The sequence below is a fragment of the Lepus europaeus genome, chromosome 19 (assembly GCF_033115175.1).
Source record: "Lepus europaeus isolate LE1 chromosome 19, mLepTim1.pri, whole genome shotgun sequence".
In the NCBI taxonomy this organism is placed as follows: Eukaryota; Metazoa; Chordata; class Mammalia; order Lagomorpha; family Leporidae; genus Lepus; species Lepus europaeus.
The window spans coordinates 66,164,266-66,182,270 of NC_084845.1; the positions used below are offsets into that span (position 1 = coordinate 66,164,266).

Below are 18,005 nucleotides of genomic sequence, written 5' to 3' on the forward strand. Positions count from 1 at the left end.
ATACGAATTGAAATATCATCACCCTTCCAACTCAGCCCTTACCCTAAGTCCCTAATTGTCACTTTAAAATCTACAACAGCTTACCCCAGCATCTGAGATACACTTCTAATGGAATTCAAAGCTGTTTCCTTCCATCAGCTCCCATATTCCAGCCACACTAAATGAACTGAAGGTTCCAGAATGCATCCCATTTCACTTGTTTGTCCAAGGTCACCTTTGCTAACTAAGCTGCTTCCTTGGAAGGGCTCCTTCTTTCGAAGGGCTGGGCATGGATGACCTGTTTCCCATGACCTCTTCCTAATCCTGCCACTTCCGTGATTATGGTTGTCTATGTAACACTCAACTTGTCAGTCTGCAACAAGATTCTAAACCTAAAATGTCTCATTTGTGTACCTACACAGTGTGACCCTCAAGGAGACTGAGTAAATACTCCACAACCTATCTCATAGCAACCTCTCAAATAGATAGGGTTCTCCCTATCCCTCCGTGTCTGGTCTTGTCTGTTGTAACTGACATGCTAAGCAAATGTCCAGCTTCTGTGTTCAACGAGGAGATCCCTTGTGAAACACCAACACCAACGAGGCCTCAGGCTGGACATTACATACAGAAGAAGCCCACCATTCAGCCTGACCTTTGACACCTTGACACCTTATGTGACAAGACCAAGTTCTGAACTGCTGGTCACAGGTCTTGGAAGCATCTGACAGAAAGAATCCTGGAAAGATGACTGCTGGAGCTGCTAACGGGAGGAGGAGCCTTTGCAGGCCTTCGCTTGATGCCCAGGAATTAACTGGCACCCAGGGTGGGCGCACTCAACCCAACAGGGAAGCAAAATCGTCCAAGACTTAAATTCTAACCAGATGCAGTTTTATTAATGTTAATCATAAACATTCGATATTTTAGAAAACAGCTCTTTAAAAACAGTAACATGGAGCATTTTCATATAGTCAGTGTGGCAAGGATTACCACCAAAATTCTTGTTGCTCCAGCTTGTGTCTTCAATGTTTATGCTTCGTAATTGCCACATTGTGAAAATGGGAAGGCAAACAGCTCCATTTTGCCCTAATTCCAGGAGAGTCCAAGACAAAGGAGAAACAATGATTCAAAGAAAATATTTTATTGAAGGAGATAAGTTACTCAAATATTAACTGGCTGTAGACAAAGGAAAGAAACATGGTGGAAGCTGGGTTTGTCAACAGAAGCGAGATGGTACTGAAGACTCTGCCCGACAGATATTCAGAATCCAGGTTTTCGTGTTTCTCCATGGTTCTGTTTCTCACAGGGCACTTTCCAGTCAGAGGATTCTTGAGACCAAATGAGAGAGGACTGTTTTGGCTCTCAAACTGGAGTCTCAGGTCTTCTCTCTGCCAGGCATTCAGTGAAAACATGATTTATTTTTCAGATTCCTCTGGAGCATTAGAAAGTCTCTTTCTCATCGCATTGCCATGCTCCCTGCTCTTCATCCTCTTCTGCATATACTGGAAGGAAGAAGGGGGAGAGAAGAGTCAGCAGATTACATCACCATTACATCAGTTAAGTTAAATAATAAACGTTTTCATGGACAAAATTCTTGTCTTGTATTTCACTGAACCTAAGGTAGCCAACAGTGACCTTAGCGGACAGATACCTAGTACCACTTCATTCATTCAGCATAATACAGCATCTACATCCTCATAGGCAGATAAATATTTGTCAAATCAATTTCCTCCCAAAACACGAATTCAATCACTGTCTAAAACGGATGAGCTGCCCCCCAGCCTCTGCTGAGCACTTCTAGTGACAAGGGCCCACTACCATGACAGATGGCCTGTTCTTGTTCCAACATTTACATGTAAATCTCCTATTGTCTTCTACAAGTGTGTCTTCTTGCCTGCTTGGATCTTAAACTATCTTACTATAGAGAATCCACTCACTCTCTGTTTTTCAGGCTGAACACTGCTGGTTTCTATGACTGTTCCACAGAGCACAGCTTTTGTCTTCTGACAGTTTATCTATAAAAAGACTTTTATTTTAGAAAGCACTTTGATGTTCCGTATAAAAAATCACAAACAGCATCAAACACAGTGCTCTAAATGTAGTCTAATAGACATGGATTACAGTGGGCTAGTTCTCATGACCTGGCCACATCATATTTCTGTATTTATGAGAGTAAAAGGCTCTTAGCAACCATATAATCCTCAGCTCTTATGGAAATTTACAGTCAGTTGAACCAGGATTGTTTCATCAAGAACAGACCTCACACCTGGTTCTGCCTCAACTCTTAGGTTTCTATATCCACTGGCTCTAAATGCAGGTTAGCACAGAGTCTAGCACTTAAAAAAAGCACTCGGATTTCCTCAAACTGCTACTAATCTATGTCTGAAACAGAGAAATTTGAATGTGTTTATACATGCACACATTTATATGCTGACAGTATGCACACCAATACAAATTTTAAGGTGGATGAGTTTTCCCCTGGATAGAAGAGGAAAAGATGAAGAGTAGATTCTAACAGAGGGGCAAGCAGGGTAAAGCCGCTGCCTACAAAACCGGCATCGCAAAACTGGGCACCGGTTTGAGTTCTGGCTGCTCCACTTCCAATTCAGCTCCCTGCTAATGTGCCTGGGAAAGCAGCAGAGGATGGCCCAAGTTCTTGGATCCCTGCACCCATGTAGGAGATCTGGAAAAACTTCCTGGCTCCTGGCTTCAGCCTTGGCTGGCCAGCCCTAACCTTTGTGGCCAGTTGGGGACTGAGCCAACAAATGGAAGATCTCTCTGTCTCTGTAACTATGCCTTTCAAGTAAATAAATAAATCTTCAAAAAAAATTCAACTAGAAGAAGCCAAGAGTATGTGAACATTTGACCATCAGTGTCTTTTAGGAGCTGGAAAAACAGAAGCCACAGAGAAGAAAGATTAGTGGCAGGAACTTGACTGGAGTATCTTCCCCTACTCCTGAGGCTGACCTGTGTGGAGATTCGAGACTGAGTTTTCTTTACTCTTCTGGGCCAGTAACTTCATATGAAGACGGGCTGGTTAATCTTTAAGAAGTTTTTCTAGGTCAAAAGTTGAGGATGCTACAGATCTTTAGGAATGATAGTTATCAAACTTTTTTTTTCTCATCAAAAAGCTACTTTCAATTACAGATGAGTCATCAGGTCCCTTCAACTCAAATCATTCTTAGTATCTGTCATACATTAAATTTCCTAAGACTGTTGGCATGAATAGACACAAAACACTACCCTAGAACACGGAAAGACACATGAGACCATCAGGGCTCTATCTTTAATCACGTATCCTGATGGCTCCCAGCACTCAGGCTGGGAGGAGGATCATAAAGGTAAGTTTTCTGAAGATAATACCTTGCAGCAGGCCAACAAAATATATGTGAAGCCATCTCCAAAGGAATTCAAGAAGGTCCCTGAATTTTAAAAGAAAAAAAAAAAAAAAGGCTGAACATAAAGTTACTAACAAAACGCCACCCAACAATACAGATGGAATGGAAAGTCAACTAACCAAAAACAAACCAACTAAGAGGACAAAAACAAGGATGCTGCAGAAGTAATACTAATGATTATTTCAATATGAAGAACAAAAGAAGGGATATGGCTCACAGAGAGGCTTGGAAAAAAGGGGACAAACCCTCATGGAATGAAGGATTCTGATGAGAAAGGAAGGAAGGAACAGGAGGAAATTTTCTGAACCAAGTATTTAGGTGTGGAAGGGAAATAAATGAGCACAGGCTCAGAGGATTTAGAGTGAAAGAACAGAAAGAAAAACATTTATGGAGTCCGGAGCCGTGGTGCTGTAGGTTAATCCCCTGCCTGCGGTGCCGGCATCCCATAAGGACACTGGTTCGAGTCCCGGCTGCTCCTCTTCCAATCCAGCTCTCTGCTATGGCCTGGGAAAGCAGCAGAAGACAGTCCAAGTCCTTGGGCCCCTGCACCCACGTAGAGACCTGGAAAAAGCTCCTGGCTTCTGGCTTCAGTTCAGCTCAGCTCTGGCCATTGTGGCCATTTAGGGAGTGAACCAGTGGATGGAAAACGTTTCCCTCTGTCTCCCCCTCTCACTGTCTGTAAATCTACCTCTCCCAAATAATAGAAAAGAAAAAAAATTTATGAAAGAGATAATGAAGCAATAAAAAAACTACAAAGAGGACCTAGAAAATAAGTCATGGAGAAAACAAGCAAATCTGTATGAAAACAAAAACAAACTCAGACAAAATTAAAATATCTACAACATTGTACCAAATAGTCACTAACGGAGCTTGGGACCAGCTAGAGAGAAAATCTCCTATGAAAATCTAATCACCAAAGCAATAGCAAAATTACTGAACTACATGAGGGGAAAAATGTCAATACAGGAGAAAAGCTATCTTACACAACCAAAGCATGTGGCAAACCAATAAACAAACAGCTATATCAAATAAAACAGTATGGGTTTTATTTTGTCATAAGCTTACTTTCCTTACTAACAGGAATACGGCCCTGGGTTTAGTTTCTAGTCTTCTTATGTGAAGAAAAACTGTTTTTCAAAAATCATACTAATGCAGGCACACATTTCACAGAACTCCAGAGTCCTTCAAACAGTAAAGATAAGCATCACACTAGAAAGGGATTCCAGAGAGAAAAAGAAAGCCCCACAGTGGAAAACACACAAAATACAGGAAGATTCTGGACAACGTCAAATTCCATACTTAAGCCTTTCAATCCAAGACTAACAAAAAAAAAAAATCCAAAATGCAGAAGAAGAAAAACTGAATTCAGCCTTTTAGACATGATATATTTTAAGTGCTTTTCTCTCTTCTTGGTCTTCACATATTTTTAAAAGGCTCTGGACACAGAGTAAACTGATGCAAAGAAACAGAAATGAAATTACATTTCCATTCAAAAGTTTAATATGCGTTCTGCTTGGTTAGCAGTACCTGGTAAAAAAGAACCAGGCACCTGGCCATTTGCCAAAGTCCAAGCCATAGCCTACAGCCACATTCAGGAGCTGACAGTCTTCCCAAACAAATCAAACCCTACCAAGTGCACACAGCAAATTTAAACTATTAAACCACAACCACATTCACACCATGAAAGCTGGGAAGAGCCTAAGTCTAGCCTCCCTATTTTACACAAGGAAACTGAGGCCCAGAGAGATTGTCACCTGCTAATGAGCTTGCAACTCATTCACATAGGTCTGCTGACCAGAGATTCAATTTTCCAAAGCTTAAAGTTCATCAGGATGAGTTACCATGACTATAACAAGGAAGTTTTCATCATTTGTGTACACAGCAAAAGAACAGTGATGTTCTCAAACTGGCCCCAGAAAAGGCTTTCATTCCTCTTCATTTTAGAGGGAGATTAGATGGAGATGGAGATAGATGAGAGGGGAGGCGTCAATTCTCTGTTATACTAAAATTGGGGGGAGTAGATTTTTAATAATGGCTACAATATATATAACATTCAAAAATGTTCTGTTCAGCCATTTCCATCCTTCAACATTTTTCTTACCTCATTCTTCAAACATTTTCTCATTTCCCGATCAAGATCGTTGCAATGGCCAAAAAATTTCAGAATGTTGTGCTAGAAGGAAGAAAAAGGGTAAAATATTTCATCCCAAAATATGTCAAGGCCCCTGGCACACAGAATTTAAGTACCTATTCCTATGAGAATGAGTTCACTGTGGCACTTTGTTAGTAAGTAAATAACAATTAAATCATAACATAAAAATAAAATCAAAACATAAAAATAAACAGCCTTATCCTGGTCCTTCCTATAAATGAGGATTAAATGGTCTATAGGTAGAAACAGAAAACAAGACCTTTTCCTGGATAAAAAGAGAGGCTTACTAAACCATTAACACGTCACAGAGACACAGCAGAAAGAAGCATGTTAAAAGCACAGTACATCTGCAATTATGGCTAGCTGTAGCAATCTGCAACGTGGCCCCATTGACATGTAGAAAGACAAATTCACATCACTAGCAAAAATTTGATCCTGTAAACAAGGCTGTTTAATAAGATGCTTGGTACCACAGTTATTTTCTCATTTGCGCCCACTCAAAGCATCAGCAGACACACAGCACTACCAACAGACGGTCTGTCCGGGTCATAGATGTAAGCCACTAGCTCACAATACAGAAAATCTGTTTCCGAAGTTAAAGTCAGCTTTGTGGAAAAAACAAAAGTAAGTCTCCCAGTGATTCCAAGTGCAATGACTATCTTACCACCACAGCAAAAAGAATGAGGGCTTTAAAGCAGGTTAAGATGAAGCCAGAAGCTAGAACCTGAATTTTAGTAGGAACATAATTAGTGCATTTGCCCTTCATGATTTTTAAGGGCAAGCAGGAGAGCATGGTGATCTGTTATAATGACATGCCACAAATGCTGAAGTCATAGTTCTAATAGACATATTTTCCTTTCCTTCCTAATTATGGATTTCATGGAAACCACAAAACACATAACCAGTAACCTATGCCTCGTGCTATTTCTTTTTTTTGCACTTCACTGCTACCTTAGAAAAGCATTTTTCAGGTTCACATTAAATAAATGGTTAGAGTCTTCCTGACATGCATTTAAGATAAAGATCTATTTCTTACCTAGTGGTCGTTTCAAGAATAAATGTTTTTTATGTATTTTTCCTAAACTACTTCTTTTAAAACAAACAGGGACAATGCATTTTTGACTCCTAGTCAAGCAGAGATAACAGAAGAATCAGATTTTTAGGATGCAGGACAGTATCTCACATATAATCCCACATCCATATATCTAAAATAAATTATATTTCCTTTACCCTCAACATTAATGGATCTCAAATGAGAATTACACTTTTGTGGGGCCTGCCCTGTGGTGTAGTAGGTTATACATCTGTGGTGCTGGCATCCCATATGGGCGCCAGTTCGAGTCCCGGCTGCTCCACTTTTGATCCAGCTCCCTGCTGATGGCCTGGGAAAGAAGTAGTAGATAGTGCTTGGGTCCCTGCACTCATATGGGAGACCCAGAGTAAGATCTGGCTCCTGGCTCTGGATTGGCTCAGCTCCAGCTGTTGTGTCCACTTGTGGAGTGAACCAGTAAATGGAAGACTGCTCTTCTCTGCCTCTCCCTTTCTCTCCCTGTAACTATGCCTCTTAGGTAAATAAATAAATCTTTAAAAAAAAAAGATTTATGCATTTGTGCCATTATGTAAGATATGTTTAACCCAAAGTACCCCAGTGAAACAAACTGGAACAAGAAATGCCTGTGGGTTGCAATTCTCTTATGCACACTAGGCAGAAATTTCTACTGCCTGCTGCCTGGGGAACCAAACCAACTGAGCATCTGATCACTGGATACCAGCATCTGAGCCCTTCCCATGGAGAACAATGTCCCAGCTGCTAGGAACACAACGTGAGCAAGGTGGACCTGGACCTTCTCTCACAGCACAGTCAGGGAAACATTAGTGAAACAATTGCCATAAAGCAGTGGCATAGATCAAAGACCCTTACAGGTTCCTAAGACCTTTTCAGGGATGCACACAGTGAAAACTATTTTCCCGCTAAGTCAGAGGCCTTATTTGTTGAGCTTCATTTCTTCTTCTCAGATGAGTCCAGCAGACTTTTCCAGAGGCTACCTGAAGTGTAATATCACAACAGATTGAAAGGAGAGGCAGCTATGAGATCACAGCTGTCTTCTATTTATTTGGACATATGAGACAATTGCCAAGATGCAAAAGCTAGGCCATTCTTTTCACTGTTTTTCCATTTTGAGAAATAAAATATTTATGAAAAATGTCAACATTAATTAAAAGATTCACTTTTAAAATTTCTCAGCTTTCATTTATATTCACCCAGTATTAGTAGCTATCACCCACATAAACAAAAGCTCTTTGGGGTCCTTAACAATGCTTAAGAGGGTAAAGGAGTCCCAAGACCAAAAAGAGTGAGAATAGCTGCCATGCAGTAGGAAATGTATCAGGCATGGCGCTGTGAAGGACGGAGCGATTGTGCCAAAAGAAGCCAGGCCAGGAAAGAGAGACGAAATGGCCAATCAGGCTGAGGAAGACCAAAGGAAAAGGTACGGCCTGGTTTAGCAAATCTAAGTGGAGACAGTGAGAAATGTTCTAGGTTCTGCAAAGGAAAAAGCAAGTACAGTGGGAGAAACGACGTTCTCCAGGGTGGCTGCAGGAAAAGCACACAGGAATGACAGGGAGGGAGTAGTGGGAGAGTGGCGAAGCCTAAGGAGCTCTGAGGGGACCAGTTTTGTGAAGACTTTGAAACACAAAGCAAGGAATTTAAATTTCTGTCTGGGGTGGGTGTTGTGGCGAAGCATGTTAAGCTACCATTTGGAATACCCACGTCCCTTATAGGAGTGCCTGGGATGCAGTCCAGCCTCTGCTTCCAATCCAGCTTCCTGCTCATGCATCTGGGAGGCAGTAGATAAAGGTCCAAGTACTTGGGTTCCTGCCATATTGGTAGAAGACCTAGATCGAGTTTCTTTTTTTCTTTTATTTTGATAGAGTTATAGACAGTGAGAGAGAGACAGAGATAAAGGTCTTCCTTCCACTGGTTCACCCCCAAAATGGCCGCTATGGCCAGCGCGCTGTGCTGATCCAAAGCCAGGAGCCACATGCTTCCTCCTGGTCTCCCATGCGGGTACAGGGGCCGAGCACTTGGGCCATCCTCCACTGCCTTCCCAGGCCTCAGCAGAGAGCTGGACTGGAAGAGGAGCAACCAGAACTAGAACCCGGTGCCCACATGGGATGCCGGCACCGCAGGTGGAGGATTAACCAAGTGAGCCACGGCACCAGCCCCTAGATGGAGTTTCTGACTCCTGCTTTCTGCCCAGCTCAGTCCAGCTGTTGCAGGGGCCTGGGAAGTGAACCAGTAGATAGAAGATATATCTCTTTGTCACTCTGCCTTTCAAACAAATAAGTCTTTAGATTTTTTTTTCCTATGGGCCCAAGAAGGCCATTTAAGAGGAGCAATGATTGATTAAACTTACTTTTCAAAGATCACTCTAGACGCAGTGTGGAGAGCAGATCTGGACAAAGAGGACAAAATGCTCAGGAAACCAGATGGAAGTCATTTACAGGTGGCCTGAGATGGATACCCTTGGCTTGGACTACATTAGAGGCACTGGCAATGGAGTGAAGAACAGAGCAAGGAGGGCCCTTGGTGAGTGCTCACACATGACAGGAATTAAAGATGACCCTGGTCTCTGGCTCACACAAGTACATTTCATCCACTAAAATAGAAAGACGAGGTTTTTTAAAAAGACATAACGGATGGGAATTTGCCCTATCAGTTAGGATGCCTGCATTCCACGTTGTAGCCTCTGGGTTGGATGCCAGCGCCTGACTCCAGATTCCTACTTTGTAGACCCTAGGGTAGCTGTGATGGCTCAAGTAGCTGGGTTCCTGCTTAAGGCCTGGATTGAGCAGAAACCCAGGAATAAGTTCTTGTTCCAGGATTCAGCCTGGTTTGCAGGCATTTGGGAAGTAAGCCAGATGAGACCTTACACAAACACACACACACACACACACTCACTCACTCTCACTCTCTCTCTCTCTCAAACAGAAAGATATGATAGACAGAAGTTGTGCCAGAACATGTTGAGTTTATTTGTAGAACTATGTAATTGAGATAAACAGACTTGGAACTCAGAAATCTGAGCCAGAGATAAGGAGATCTGAATTACGGAAACCACCATAGGAACAAACGAATTTTTCCAGGAAGGTGTAGCCTGAAAAACAGGCTTAGAAAGGATCCTTCCAAGGAAGCTGAAGAGTGGCCAAAGGAACACAGAGAAAACCAGGGAAAAGAAGGCTACAGGAGAAGATTGTGGAAGCCTGTCTTGAGAAGGAATCAAACACTGTCTGGGAGAAAAGTGAGCTAACAACTGAAAATGCCCACTCATTTGAGCAACAATACCGTCAGACTGATGTCATCTGTTAGTTATCTGAGACTGAAAGGCAGGGAGGAAGGGAGGGAGACACACACATAGGGAGCTCCCATCTGCTGGTTCACTCTCCAAATATCTGCAACAACTAGAGCTGAACCAGGCCAAAGCCAGGACCCGGAAACCCAATTCTGGGGCAGCAGGGACACCTGCTGCTTTGCAGGATGAGCATTAGCTGGAAGCTGGAATCAGGAACAGAGCTGGGACTCGAACCCACACACTCCAATATGCAATGGCGGCATCTCAAGTGGCATCTAAACTGCTATGCCAATTGGCCATTTTAGGAACCCAGTAAAGGTAGAAGCCAAACTTGAAAAGAGGAGGAAAACAAGTACTCTTTCAATAGTTTTTTCTGAAAGGGAAGCAAACAATTTTAGAAGGCTGGGAACATGGGAAGGGATTTATGTATTAATTTTCTCAGGGCAGAAAAGATGTGGGCATTTTAAAATGCTACTAATAGGAAGAAGACAAAGGAAAAAGTGAAGATATGGGGTTGGCGCCGCAGTGCAGCAGGTTAACACCCTGGCCTGAAGCGCTGGCATCCCATATGGACGCCAGTTCAACACCCAGCTGCTCCACTTCCGATCCGGCTCTCTGCTATGGCCTAGGAAAGCAGAAGATGTCCCAAGTCCTTGGGTCCCAGCACGCACGTCAGAGACCCAGAAGAAGCTCCTGGCCCCTGGCTTCGGATTGGCGCAGCTCCAGCCATTGTGGCCAATTGGGGAGTGAACCGTCAGATGGAAGACCTCTCTCTCTCTCTCTCTGCCTCTCCTCTCTCTGTGTAACTCTTTCAAATAAAATAAGAATTAAAATAATAATAATAATAATAATCTTAAAAAATTAACAAAAAAGTGAAGATATAAAAAAAATGCTGGAGGGTGCTGGTGCTGTGGCACAGGTTAAAGCCCCCACCTGTTAACACCAGCATCCCATATGGGTGCTGGTTTGAGTCCCGGCTACTCCTTTTCTGATCCAGCTCTCTGCTATGGCCTGGAAAAGCAGTGGAAGATAGCCCAAATGCTTGGATCCCTGCACCTATATGGGAGACGTGGAAGAAGCTTCTGGCTCCTGGCTCCTGAACGGCTCAGCTCCAGCCACTGCGGCCTCTGGGTGAATCAACCAGCAGATGGAAGACCTCTCTTTCTTTCTCTCCCTATCTCTACCTCTCAAAATAAGTAAGGGGCCGCCACCTGCACTGCCAGCATCCCATGTAGGCACCGGTTGAGTCCTGGTTGCTTCTCTCCTATCCAGTCTCTGCTTTGGCCTGGGAAAGCAGTGGAAGATGGTCCAAGTCCTTGGGCCCCTGCACCAATGTGGGAGACCCGGAAGAAGCTCCTGGCTCCTGGCTTTGGATCGGCTCAGCTCTGGCCGTTGCAGCCATTTGGGGAGTGAAGCAGCGGATAGAAGACTCTTTCTCTGTGTCCCTGCCTCTCTGTAACTCTTTCAAATAAGGTAACATAAATCTTAAAAATATTTTTTTAAAAAATGCTGGATAAACTCAACTGATCTCTGGGAGACAGAATAAAAGGTATTTTTTATTTGTATTACACTTGCCCAGGTTTTTATACTATCTACAATGATATATATTACTTTATAAATCTGAAAAAAATACATAAGAAGTTTCAATAGCTTTGAAAAAAAACAGCTGTTCTAAATTCTGTATTCTAACTTAAATAATCTGAGGTTTTCTGACAAATGTAGGCAAAACAGGCCAGTAGATCAGAAGAAGCACATGGATAGTGATGGCCACAGAGCTGGCCTCTTGGCTACAAAGGCCACAGAAGAACAATCAAAGCACAGCCAGCTGGAGCTATGTGGAGGTAAAGTGGTCATGTACTTCAAGAAGACCAGAGAGCAGGGCAGCATTCCAGCAAAGAGGGGCATTCACAGTGAAAGCCCAATCAACAAAAAAGATTAAAAGCAGAATCACACAAAAATTCAGACTAAGGTAATTTAATCCATTCATTTTACCCATTAAACAAGTGAGGTCTTAAGTTTGTGTTATTTACCATGCTCAGAGAATTCAAGAAAATAGGTTGAAAGTCTGAACTTTTATCAAAAATTTTTACAGACATGTGCATATGCTACATTTCCATTTGTGTCAAAGACAAAATCAGGTGAAACTAAACCCTCGGGGCCGGAATTCTGGTGCAGCATGTTAAGCTGCCACCAGTGTCCTGAAACAGGGCGCCAGTTCAAGTCCTGGCTGCTCTGCTTCTCATCCAGCTGCCTGCTAGAGCATCTGGGAAGACAACAGAAGATGGTCCAAGTACTTGGGCACCTGCCACCCACTTAGCATACCAGGATGGAATTCTGGCTCCTGGCTTCGGTCTGGTCCAGCCCTGGCTTTTGTGGCCACCTGGGGAGGGAACCAGTGAATTGAAAATCTCTCCCCCTTCCACCCTCACCCCCTATCCCGTTTCTCTGCCTTTCAAGAAAACAAACAAATGAACCCACAGTGCTGTGGCGCCATGGATTAACGCCCTGGCCTGAAGCACTGGCATCCCATATGGGTGCCGGACTCGGCTGCTCCACTTCTGATCCAGCTCTCTGCTGTGGCCTGGGAGAGCAGCGGAGGATGCCCAAGTCCTTGGGACCCTACACCCGCATGGGAGACCCAGAAGAAGCTCCTGGCTCCTGGCTTCGGATCAACATAGTTCCGGCCGTTGGGGCCAATTGGGAAGTGAACCATCGGATGGAAGACCTCTCTCTCTCTCTGCCTCTCCTATCTGTGTAACTCTTTCAAATGAATAAATAAGTCTTAAAAAAATAAAAAGGCCTTAAACTCTACTGCTAAGAGTTATAATATCCATTGGCTGTCCTTAGAGGGCAGTGATTGGCAAAGAACACAAGGTGATGATGTTGCATAGCCAAGGTGCTGGGAAAATGGGTATGTAAATTTGTGAGAATTCATTATGCCAGGTATTTAGAATGTGTGCACTTTTCTTTTCTGTGTGGTTCACTATAATGTTTAAAAACAAAATCAGTCCGGTGCCGCAGCTCACTAGGCTAATCCTCTGCCTGCGGCACCGGCACTCTGGGTTCTAGTCCCGGTTGGGGCGCCAGTTCTGTACCAGTTGCTCCTCTACCAGTCCAGCTCTCTGCTGTGGCCCGGGAGTGCAGTGGAGGATGGCCCAAGTGCTTGGGCCCTACACCCCATGGGAGACCAGGAGGAAGCACCTGGCTCCTGGCTTCGCATAGGCGCATGTCAGCTGTGGCGGCCATTTAGGGGGTGAACCAACAGAAGGAAGACCTTTCTGTCTCTAACTCTATCAAAAAAAAAAAAAAAAATCAAAGGCCGTGCCCTCCTCATAAAATTAATGCTTTAAAGGCACAAATATTTGGAAATATCACTTAGGTAAAACATCTCTTGATGACACAGGATAAATAAGATGTCATTGAACTATTTTCTGGGATGATAAAGCAGAAGCATATTTTTAAATTTTCTTAGTCAATCCCAAACTTACAGAGTGGTGTAGAAGCAGTATGAAGAATTCCCAAATGTTACCACTTGACCACATTTGTCTGGTTCTCTTACATACATACCCAAGTGTTTCTTCTGAACCTACCAATTAAGATGCAGATTTACATTCCTTTGAATGTAAACATCTTTCCTACAAAAGCCAGGATAAATCTCCAATATAGCGATTGAAATCAGAAAATTAACATTAATATAAAAATAACATCTAATCTAATAGACCTTATTCAGATTTCATCAGTTGGCCTAATAATATCTTTATGCAAGAGAAAAACAGTTTTTTTCCTGGTCCATGGTCCTATCCAGAATCATCACTGTACTGAGCTATCTTTGGTCTTGGTCTGAAAAAGACCATCTCTTTTTCATTACCTTGACATATTAAGAGTACAGGTCAGTCATTTTGCAGAATTTTCCTCACATGGGTTTGCATGGTTTCTTCACATAATTCAGGCAATTTGATTTTAATATCACAGACGTAATCTCAAGTGTATCACAGCAAGAGGCACATGATAACTTGTCCCGTTACTGGTGCTAACTACGACTGCCTGGGTAAGGAGCAACTGCCAAGATTCTCCACTGTACAGTTATTAGTTTTCTCTCAGTAATTATTAATACAGAGAGACGATTTGAGAGCATAGAATTATCCTATTATTCCTTGAACTTTTCATCCATGAGTATCAGGATGTATTAATGATTCTTGATTGAATTATTACCACAACAGTTATGAAATAATGAATGGCTTTCTAATTTCAGCATTCCTTTTTTAATTTATTAGCTGGCTTTCTAAAGAAAAATTTCCCTTTTTGTCCACTTACGTATTTTTATGAGTTTGAACGCACAGATTTTGATTCAATTTATGTTATTTTCATTACTTTAATGTTCTGACCCATTTCTGGCCAGCAGGAGTCCCTTCAAGCTAGCCCCCATCTTTTTGAGACTCCCTATCATTCTTTAATGTCTTACCTCTGCTACAAGATGTTTTAGTTTCTTATTCTTTCCCAACTCCAGCTCTAGAATCTACTCTTTCTCCAAGGATCCCTGTTTCTCTTTACCAGAGAATAGTTTGGTATTTAGAAATCAAAGTCTGGGTATAGGTATGTTTATCACTACTGGAGAAAACAGACATACACACATACATACACACATATTCAAAAAGTTTGTGAAAAATTAAATGGAATTAAAAGGGTTTTCTGTGTAAAAATTTTGTGCACATGCCAATTTTTCAATACATATTTTCCATGAACTTTTTGAACACATACACGCTTACACATATACTCTATATCTTATATTAAAAACCATGAGTTCACAAAGACACCTCAAATTCTAATAAATTCGCCTTTCTTCTTTCATATTTACAACAGTGAGAAACCTATCACCTACAATACAAATTTCTTGTTTGTTCAACCCTGTAATACACAGAAGCCAGCTTCAAAATCGCTTATCCATGCCATTATAAACACAAAATCTAATAGCTCTTTTTCTCTTTGACCTATGTTCAAATTACTTGAATTAGTTCATTTTCTCTTTTAATATGATTAGATAACTCACTGGAAATAGAGTTAGGTTCATTTGGTTTTGTTTACAGCCCATTTTTGAGTTTTTTTCCCATCTTTTTTTTTTAACATGTGAAAACACCAACAAAATTCAAACAGTAAACACTACACAAATATAATGAGGAAAGTGTCACTCCCTTCTTCCTCTTCCCCCTGCTCCTACCCATTGCTTAGAAGGTAATGTGGCTCATTTATTGTTTAACTTGTTTCCTTTTGCACAAATGAGGAAATACAAGTAGGTTTTGCTTATCCTTTCCTGTTTTTTAAAACACAGATGCTAGAGTATTATAAACACTCTTGCATTTTCATTCTTTTCACAAACTGTATCCTGAAAGTCATTCCCTGTCAGACCACAGGAACTTTTTTAAAGAGCTGTACACAGGAGCCAACCAAGACTCCCAATGGTCAAACTGGAACAATTTAAGCAACAAAACAAAGTGTAGGATTATAATCCAAAGTACAAAACAAACATACATGAGAATATACTGATATAAGTAAGCAAACGAGAAAGAGTCAAGTCTCCACAGAATTCATGGGTAACTTTAAAACAGGGAAACCTGACAAATACAGACACCCCCCAACCCAGCCAGGTGACCAAGGTCAGTACCAACAGTGATAAACCATGTTGATAGTACTTAGCCTTGATACGAGGAACTGAATGTGGTATTTTACTTCTGTGGTCTCTCTCCCCAAAACACACTATGCTAGGCAAATAAAGAGAAAACATAAGACATTCAAACAGCAGGGTATTCTACAAATACCTGACCCACAGGGTTCAACAGTATCCAGGTCTGCAAAAATCAAAGAAAGAAGCTGAGCCCCGTGTTCAGTTAGATTTCTACCGAAGCAACTTACAAATCACACAGCAGGGAAAGGGATCTCAAGAAGAGAACAGAGTAAGTATCCAAGTGGACCCTGCACAGCTAAGTGTATTGTGGTATCCTGAATGGAATCCTGTTAACAGAGGATGGACATTAAAGGAACACCTAAGCTGAATAAACCATTCATTTTAACTAATGACAATGTATTAATATTGGCTCATTAGATGAAATAAATGCTCTTTACTAATGTAAGATGTTAATGATAGGTGACTCTAGGGGTGGGGTATATGGGAAGGGTGCACCACCTTCACAATTTGTCTATAAATCTAAAACTGTTTTTAAAAATCAACTGCCCAGAACTGTATTGTGTGGATGTACCATAGGTTATTTAACATTTTGTGCTGGGAAAGGTTGTTTTCAACATTAAACATTTGAAAACAAAGCTACAATTAGTAGCTTTGCATTGGTAGTGTGCATATGTATTTTCATACTGTTTGGGAGTTATACTAAGACAAATTCCAAGAAGTGAGACTTACAGATCAACAGGCAAATAAATACACTGCAGTTTTGCTAGACACTGCCAAACTCTCCCTCTGTGAAAGCTGTGCCAATATGCAGTCTCATTGAGAACGTCTGAGTCAGGGTTCCCTCTCCCACAGCTTTGCTAATAGAATATATATTCAGGGGCCAGTGCAACCGGGACTAGAACTGGTGCAGTAGGTTAATCCTTGCCTGCGGCACTGGCATCCCATGTGGGCGCCAGTTCTAGTCCCAGCTCCTCCTCTTCAGATCCAGGTCTCTGCTATGGTCTAGGAAAGCAGTTGAAGATGGCTCAGGTGCTTGGGCCCCTGCACCCATGTGGAAGACCCAGAAGAGGCTCCCAGCTTCAGATCAGCTCAGCTCTTGCCGTTGTGGCCATTTGGGGAGTGAACTAGCAGATGGAAGACTGATCTCTTTCTGCCTCTTTGTAACTTTGCCTTTCAAATTAATAAATAAATCTAGAAAAAAAATGGAATACAAATTCACCCTGTTTTGTCAATCTGAGGATAAGGGATAATATTTCAGTGTATTTACTTTGCTTTTCTTTATTGAATGCAGTAGAACATTTTTTCATATGCTTAAAGACCACCTTTTCTTTGTAAATTGTTACTTTTGCTCATTCTCTTATTTTTGACCTCTTCTACCACTCAACTTTTAAAGGGCCTAGCTTTATTATCCATAGGGTGATCATCTCATTACACTGTGTTATATATTAGACACAGTCTATCAGTTTAACAAAATGCCTTTGTATTTCTAATGCAATTAAATTGATCACTTTTGGGGCTGGCACTGTGGTGTAGCCTCTGCCTGTGAGCCAGCATCCCATATGGGTGCCAGTTCAAGTCCCAGCTGCTCCACTTCCAATCCAGCTCCCTGCTAATATACCTGGGAATGCAGGAGAAGATGGTCCAAGTGCTTGGGCCCATGCACCCATATGGGAGACCTGGAAGAAGCTCCTGACTCTTAGCTTCAGATCAGCCCAACTAGATTGTCTCTCCCTCTCCCTCTGTAACTCCGCCTTTCAAATACAAAAATACTTTTTTAAAAAGATTTATTTATGTATTTGAAAGTAAGAGTTACACAGAGAGAGAAGGAGAGGCAGAGAGAGAGAGACAGAGAGAGACAGAAAGAAAGAGAGGTGTCTTCCATCCACTGGTTTACTCCCCAACTGGCCACAACAGCCAGAGATGAGCCAATCCAAAGCCAGGAGCCAGGAGCTTCTTCCGAGTCTCCCATGTGGGTACAGGGGCCTAAAGACTTGGGCCATCTTCTACTGCTTTCCCAGATCATAGCAGAGAGCTGAATCGGAAGTAGAGCAGTCGGGATATGAACCAATGCCCATATGGGATGCCGGCACTGTAGGCAATGGCTTTACCCTTAGGCCACAGCGCCAGCCCCTAAAAAAATAAAACCTTTATTCCAAAAAGTATGTGATTCTTTAAAAAACAAAACAAACTGGGGCTGCCACTGTGGCATAGGGGGTAAAACCACTACCTGCAGTGCCAGCATCCCATATTGGCACTGGTTCGAGTCCCAGCTGCTCCTTTTTTTTTTTTTTTGACAGGCATTGTGGACAGTAGAGGGAGACAGAGAGAAAGGTCTTCCTTTTTGCCGTTGGTTCACCCTCCAATGGCCGCCGCGGTAGGCGCGCTGCGGCCAGCGCACCGCGCTGATCCGATGGCAGGAGCCAGGTGCTTCTCCTGGTCTCCCATGG

General features: G+C 42.3%; 1 protein-coding gene across 3 annotated transcripts in view; it reads right to left on the bottom strand.

The window, feature by feature from the left end:
• Positions 1–860: 860 nt before the first annotated feature.
• The window catches only part of CMC2 (C-X9-C motif containing 2), a 40,745-nt gene continuing 23,600 nt past the window's right edge, over positions 861–18,005 (bottom strand). For all 3 annotated transcript variants that reach the window (XM_062177745.1, XM_062177743.1, XM_062177744.1), the window contains 2 exons: positions 5,476–5,547; positions 861–1,478 (listed from right to left, as the gene is read on the bottom strand). In XM_062177745.1, the coding sequence (XP_062033729.1) occupies positions 1,392–1,478; positions 5,476–5,547 (159 nt within the window). In that variant the 3' untranslated portion in view covers positions 861–1,391. The remainder of the gene's footprint in view (positions 1,479–5,475; positions 5,548–18,005) is intronic.